Source organism: Uloborus diversus, chromosome 9 (genome assembly GCF_026930045.1).
Source record: "Uloborus diversus isolate 005 chromosome 9, Udiv.v.3.1, whole genome shotgun sequence".
NCBI classification, from domain to species: domain Eukaryota; kingdom Metazoa; phylum Arthropoda; class Arachnida; order Araneae; family Uloboridae; genus Uloborus; species Uloborus diversus.
In genome coordinates, this window is record NC_072739.1 from 20,336,661 (window position 1) to 20,344,308 (window position 7,648).

The following is a 7,648-nucleotide window of genomic DNA, read 5'->3' on the forward strand; positions in this document are numbered from 1 at the left end:
CTTATGCGATTCAGGTTATGTAAAATAAACAACATACAGTAAGAAAAGACTCGTTCATTTGCAAATTAGACCGTTTGCTCCATTCTTGACATTTTATTAACGTAATATAATGACAATTTCAAGAAGATATCACTATTTTTTAGATGACATTTTATATTAGTTTTGAGTATCTTTTAAAAGTAATTGCCTCGTTAGGTTTTTAATTTAGTTGCTAAAATTGTACATTAAAGCTAAACTTGTACATGACGATTGCTGATCATACCAAGATTTTATTTCTGCAGGCCGATTTTAGGACCTGTAGATCATCATAGATCATCTACAGGAAAGTATGGTAATGTTTGGATGGTAAAGCAACTCTATATTTTTCTAAGTGAAACAAATCACATGATAAAACATAAAGCAATAAAGCTCTGTTATCAGGCATTGACACAGGGGTGTCCACCTAGGGGAGGGAGGGGGGTCATGGTGCAGACTGTGCCATTGAAATTTTAAGGGGGTGGTTTTGGGGGTATTAGGGGGTATTTTTGGTTAGGGGTATTTTTGGATGTGTTCTTGCTTTGGGGGTGTGCACCCTTGCTCTTGAAGGGGGGGGGGCACCCTTGACTGATAAATAAGTATTATATACAATTAAAAAAACATACTATGATTTTTTTTTGTTTTTTTGTTTTAAATTAGTATCATTTTTTAATATTTTTCTGCATCTAACTTCTTATCCTTTAAATGTTCATGGTCACATTTCTTTACAAATCCGGAAGATCTGAAACAGAATTTAAATTCTTGGGTTATCAATTTCAAGCTCCATAGTTCAATTCTGCTGCAAAGAATCACCATTTAATATAAAAGGGAGGCTTCTTTAAAGAAACCTGCTAAACAAACTTCACATCTTCGACCAGTTTTCATGATTCAGATTGATGCTCTATTTTTTCTTCAAGATCTTTTAGCATGCTGCTCAGGAACTTAAAAAGATCGCTTAGATCTAAACCATTCCATTTGTTCTTCCTTAGACCTTTCAAGCACTTTTTTAACTCCTTGATTTTAAACCTCTCTGCCAATGTTAAATTGTTAATCATATCTGTATATTTACACCAACTATTAGTAAAGTCTTCACTAGAGAGTAAAATTTTGATTTGCTGTTGGCACAGAAAGGAACTTTCCAATAGACAGTTTCTAGGGCAATCCAACCATAAATTTATGAAAGCATCATTTAATGTATCACAGCATAGTTCTGGGGAAAATGTCAATAAACCTATAAACACATCTATTGTTACTAAAATTAACAACTTTTTTGAGGACTCTAAAATATGATTATGCTTCACAAAACAACTAGCTACAGAAAACATTGAAAAAGTTTCTTTAGGCAAAGAGTCAGTCGATTTCAAAAGTATACTCACAGCTAACCTCCTGAAAAAATTAATTACATTGCTTACACTAAAATCTATTGTTCCAACATTCTCTACAGCCTTCAAAGAGGGTTTCAAACTTGAGCTCAGATCACACTTGATGTCTTCAATGCTTAAATTTGTATCACACCAATCCACAATTTTATTACATACCAATTGCAATGATAATTTTGAGCATGCTTCTAAAAGTTCATCTCCAGTACATTTGATGTCTTCTGCTAATAAAAGGGACATAAGAGTTTTTATTTCTGTATAGCAAGCATTAGAAATAAAGTCCTTAGACTTGAAGGTTATTAATGATTGTAACAAAGAAATTGCAATAAATCCAGTACTTTGCTGATTTTGTTCAAATGGATTATTTTTGGAAGCTTGAGCAGGATCTTGTTTACTTTGGCGAACGTTTTCTGCATACTTAAGTTTTATGTTTTTTAATTCTATGTTTATTTTTCTAATCACTTTTGAGACCATGCATTTAGAAATAAACTTGATTGTTTTTACAATTTTCTTCAGAGATGATGCCCGTAAAGTTGAAAATGCCTCCACCAACTGGCTTTCCAATTCTTGTGTATTAATTGAGGAATGTTTAGGTTTTGTTGTTGTTAAAGGAGTAATTTTTCTTACTTTCTGGTTTTTTGTTTTAATCCCATGAACAAAATTATATATTAGAACTTTGAACTCAACTAAGTACAAACAACATGCATGAATTAGTTCTTTATCAACCAATTGCTCTGAATCAATTCCCTTGACTTGGTCCCCTTCTAAAAAACTCAAGAGAGCAACTCTTGTTGCATGGTTCTGCATTATAGCCCAAAACATCTAGCAACCAGCCAACAATAAGCTGTAAAAACAAATGATTATTATTTTGCAAACAAATGGGAGATGACCCCCTATATATGATATATAAAATTTTAAAAATATCTTGAACTTCTTCAAAATTTTTAGCAACAGTATCAATCATACTCAGAAATTCAACAATCCAGGGCACAGTCAAGATAGTTCTTTGTTTTTGAATGGCCACCTTAAGCAATTTAAGTGTATTGATCGGGATGAATCTGTGTTTTCTGAATGATGAGTGATAACTAGCTATATTAGCAGGCAAAATAGTATTTTCTCTATAAGGCAAGAAATATACATATCCAAGAAATTTCCCCAGCAATCTTAAAACAAGCACCAGAAATGTATAAATCTGTTTAGTGGACTTTGAGTCTGGGAACGAGCATAGATCAAAATCGTTAAGTTCTAAAATTTTGGAAATGAATACATCTGTCAAGTACTGATTAAAAGCTGGGGAAGATGTGTGCTGAATGAATTCAACAAAGAAATGTTGCACACCGTAAAACTTTGGAGGAGGATTAGGTTCCCCAGTACTGAATGGTGTCACAAACCGCTCTTGTAGTTTTTCAAATTTACCCGGGAAATGCTTCTGAATATTATTCAGCATTTCATCACACCCTTCATTTATTTCTAAACACATACATCTTGAGACAAGCTGAAATTCAAAAAACAGCGCTAGATGATACATGTTTGAGCTGGAAGAAACTGAATTTATTAGACTCCTCACTTTGCGTGCGAATCGATCTTGGAATTTCGAGTCTACACAATGAAATGACTGCATTTGCCATTCCTGCAAAAGTTCATTAAACAAATGCTGTTGCCTTGCAAAATCTACAACATTATCTGCTTGAAACTTGTCTTTTTGGAAGAAATGAGGTAAATAATTTGAGGGTAATGGCTTTACATCGTTACTAATAGTGAGTAAAGATGTTTGCAAGAACATAACTAGTTCTGAAGAAAAGTGGCACAAGAATGTGATTTTACTTATTAATGTTAGTGTAGCATTGTCTAATAGAAGAAGTACGTGATGTTGTTGATGGAGAACTGAAACTGCAAAATAAACACAATTATGAATAGAGGAAAAGATATTGTCTGTCTGCGGTTTATCTTTATCCGTAACTTTAGCCGTTATCAACTCAAACAAAAAGTATAGCTCTGCAACAATATTTGGCACCATTGCTTGGGTAAGTAGCAAATTATAAATGTCAGAAAAAATTAGTAGCTGATCTTTGAGCGTGACCAGTTCTGGATCAGGTATCACATACTGCAAATTTTCCGTTTCTGGCGACTGGTTAGGCAAACTTTTTGCTGAATTGTTTGGAAATTTTGTTGTAGTATCTTGTGAAAGCTTCGTTTTAGTTATTTTTAACATCTCCCGTTCAGTCTTCAAACTTACATCTGCTTCAACATAAGGAGTTGTTTTAAAACAATCATTTGACAATTTAGGCGGCGGACTGGCAAAATCGGACTGAGAGAATCTGGGTGAAGCCTTAATACTGGTTTGAATAGGTGTTGGAGTAATTCTCTTTTTTCCTTTACCACCAATTGTCCTTTGACCAGGAGACAAAGTAACAATATTTTTATTGGAGGTGCCAAAAGAAGCCTGAACATTTCTTGTCTTAAAATTCAAATTTTGGTTTTTATCTGCCAGAGCAATATCTTCTTTTTGCAATCCAACTTCATGAATATTATCACGATCATTCGGTGGGAGTCTTCTAATTGGGCATTTATATTCTTCTCCATTTTTGTTTACATCAAGCTTGCTAACATTGTTGTCCACTTTGCTATTTTTAACGCATGAAGCGCTTTTCGCTGACTTTTTTGGAGTTGATGGATAACAATTTTTAACATTTTTATTTAGTACCCAAGAACAATTTTCTCTTACATAATTTACAAAGTAACGGATAAATAACGAATTTTCAAAAGGGACAGTTATACCTTCGTCTTTGGTATGATTTGAATTCAACCAGTGTAAAAAATCCTTAAAATTTATTTTTCCACATAAAACATCGTTCAAGATAAGATCAGCCATAGTTCTAATTAAAACGTCTTTCTGTTCTTGTCCATATACAGGATTAAAATGAGAAATAGTGAAAAACTGTTCTCACATCTCACCAACAAAAATGCCATTAAACTTTCAATTTCACTGATGTCAATAACAACATATTCAATTTTGAGTAGCATATATGTCGAACTCGCGTGCTTTTACATGATCCGGCAGCTTTAACATTACTTGTTATTTTTTCTTTTTAATTTTGCACGATATGGTGCATATCAATTCGTGATCAGACTTTAATTTCATCAATTCATTTTGTTTCATTTGACTCGTATGCGTAGAGAACGCGAGAACTGTGTGCCAAAAGCCTCTCCTCTCCATATCTTTGTTATAATGCTTCCATGAATGCTTCATATGGAGGAGACGTCCTATTTTTAATCGAGTCCCTGTAAAAAACAGTTTAGGAATAGTAAGCAATAGAATCCAGCAACCTTTTTTTCATATGGCGCCTGGATTTTGCTGTATGTAATAACGGAAGGTTTTCCTTTCATCAAAAAAGGTTGCGTTCGACGAGCTCGACCGGTAGCGGCCGGTTAGTTAATGACGTGCCAGCTAATGATCACGTGCTCCAATCCACCAATCAACAGCTTAAAATGGTAACCTATAGATGATAGGCTACTTGGACAAGGCTAATAAATGGACTTTCTCATTTAGACTATGATTCCAGGCTTAGAAGGCTAAAAATGTACGGTCTTGAGCAAAGAGACTGAGGGGACATGATTCAGTTGTTTAAATTTATTAAAATGAAAGATTTTACGGGGCTAAAGTTTAGCACTGAAAGCAGGACAAGGGGTCATTGTTTTAAGCTATTTAAATCTCAGGCTAACGTGGATATTAGGGAAAATTATTATTATAACCGGGTAGTGGAACCTGGGAACAGCTTACCGGAAGAGGTGGTAATGAGCACGGGAGTAGATAGTTTCAAGAGGGCCATTGATCTTCACTAGGAGCAGTCTAGTTGGGCCCAGAGCCTGTTGCTGGTCGTCACTTTTGTATTTGTATTTAGGGCCTGAACTAGGATTTCAAGTAGTTAGCCAGCATAGACAAATTTGAAGTCTCAGCCAAAACTCAAAAATTTTAGTCAAAGATGAATTGTAAAATTTTAATTGATACATTTTTACAGTCTGACATTGATTTAACGAACTTGTGTTTAACGAATTTCGCAATTTAGCGAATTTTTCTTTTTCCACCACAAAAATGAAGGCAAAAACCCTTACCAAACAATAAACTCCGAAATAAATTATTTTAACAGCCAAAAAAAATTTTTTTTTTTTTTTTTTTTGTTTATTTGAGTTATAGAAAATATTGAGTTGTTTTCTAAATCAGTGCTTCTCAACCTTTTTTTTACTTTGCGGCACACTTAAGAAATTTCTAGGTCAACGGGGCACACTAAACGTAATTTCGCAATGGTAAAATAGAAATGCTTTTATCATTCACTGGTAAAAAGACATGGGGTGGGGGGGGGGGGGACTTTTTTTCATATGAATAAAACAATCGTAACTAACATAGTGTATTTAAATTTATTTAGAAAGTAGAAATATTTGGAATGTATTGAAGTTGATAATAAACAACAAAACTACCTATATATGACTTTACAGAAAATTATACTTGCTATGTTTTAAAGCATTTCTGTCAAACATGTCATAAAGTGCACACTGCAGTTATACGATTTATCAAAAAATGTCTCAAGAAAGAAGCAAGCAAGAAATTAAAACCAAGCACTTAACTTCCGTTTGACACTAATGAGACACTTGAGCCTGCCTTGAGAAGCAAAGCTGTTTGATGTTCGATTCTATGCTGGAAAGAGCTACAAGAAGTTCTTGATCAGGCTCTTTAGAGATGATCTCCGGCTTTTCTTTTATAAGTGTGAGGGTTGAGAAGCTGAGTTTGCAAAGATATGTAGTTGAAAATGGTACCAGCACATCAATAGCAAGACAAGAGATGGTGGGATACTCATTTTTAACCAGCAACCAAAATTCGTTCAGAAGCACTTCGCACAACCTCAGTTTAAAAGTACGGTGGCTCTTGAGATCCATAAATTCTTCTTGCGCCTTCAAAGAAAGATCTTTAACTGATGCATCCACAGAAGAAGAGAATGAAACGCAAATCCAGTCATACTGTTCCATGTTAATATTCTTAAAATAGTGCTTAAACTTGTCCTGAAGTATATAACTAAATGTTCTACCACCACATTCAGCAGCTTTTCTTCCATGCCATTTCCTTCACATACCATGTTGACGGTCCGTTTGAACATGTCCAATGAGCAACGATCTACTTCTCTCCACTATTTGTCTTGCAACAAACTGGCGTTCTACATTTCGTTTATTAAAATCAAAAACTATCGTACCTCGTCTCTCAATTTGAAAATTCTTGATAGTACCTTACCACATGAAAGCCAGTGAATCTCTGGATGAAGAAGTAGGGAGTGGTGATCTGCCCCCAGTTCTTCACAAAGTATACAGAGAAAAGGCGAGAACTAATCAGCCTCGATTTTTTGGTAGAGTTCACGATTTTCACGACTTTAGCCAAAGCTGACTTCATCTCATCTGGTAAGTTCTTTGCCATGAGAGCTTCATGATGGAGGAAACGGTGTATGGTTTTAATTTCTAGTTGGCTAAGTCTCAGAATCGAGCTTTGAGAAACTACGATAAAATGAAATTAGTATCGGAACTGAGAAAAAGGAAAACAAAAGTTAAAGCTGGGGCTAAAGTTCTGGACGAGGCTTTAAATTCCCTGCCTGGGAGAGGGGGCAATACTCCCGTTTGCAGAAGATTTAGAAAAAATTCTGTACAATTAGTTTATTTCGTGGAAATTAGAATCCGTTTAAAAAAACTGGAAGTAATATGATCACAAGAAGTTTAAAAGAGGTGGGGCAGCAAATCCCGCCTCTCCCCTGTTGGGTATGATCGACAGGGTGAATTGAGAAGTTACAGAACAATACAAACGCTATTTGGTCGTAACTTTAAACTAAAATACATCAAGTCCCTTTCTTTTTATATAACTACGAAAATACTGCGCCACACCAGGTTCCTTGTCGCGACGTACCAATGTGCCGCGGCACACCGGTTGCGAAGCCCTGTTCTAAATGGTACATCCATATTGTCCGAAGACTTTTTTTTGGAATCACCAATTTTTGATGGGCAAGAACCAACAAAAGTGATTCTGATGCTGAAAGTAATAGTGAAACTCTCATTAAAACTTACTTTATCAAATGCTTTTCAAGGCCTGGAAACTAAAAACATATCTCATGCAGCAGGTTGCAAAAGACACAGTATTTTTTTTCTCTCCATGAAGTCGAAAGAGAACTATTTCAAGTAAAGTATCAAGGAAATTGTCAATTACTCAGTAGTTTAAAATT

At 34.9% G+C, this 7,648-nt stretch overlaps 1 protein-coding gene across 1 annotated transcript; it reads right to left on the reverse strand.

Moving 5' to 3' along the window:
* Positions 1-805: 805 nt before the first annotated feature.
* LOC129229794 (codanin-1-like) lies at positions 806-7,388 on the reverse strand. Its single transcript, XM_054864170.1, is given in 4 exon segments — positions 806-811; positions 1,428-2,201; positions 2,203-4,018; positions 7,336-7,388. Coding segments are annotated over 4 exon segments (2,649 nt in total).
* Between the last annotated feature and the right edge of the window lie 260 nt (positions 7,389-7,648).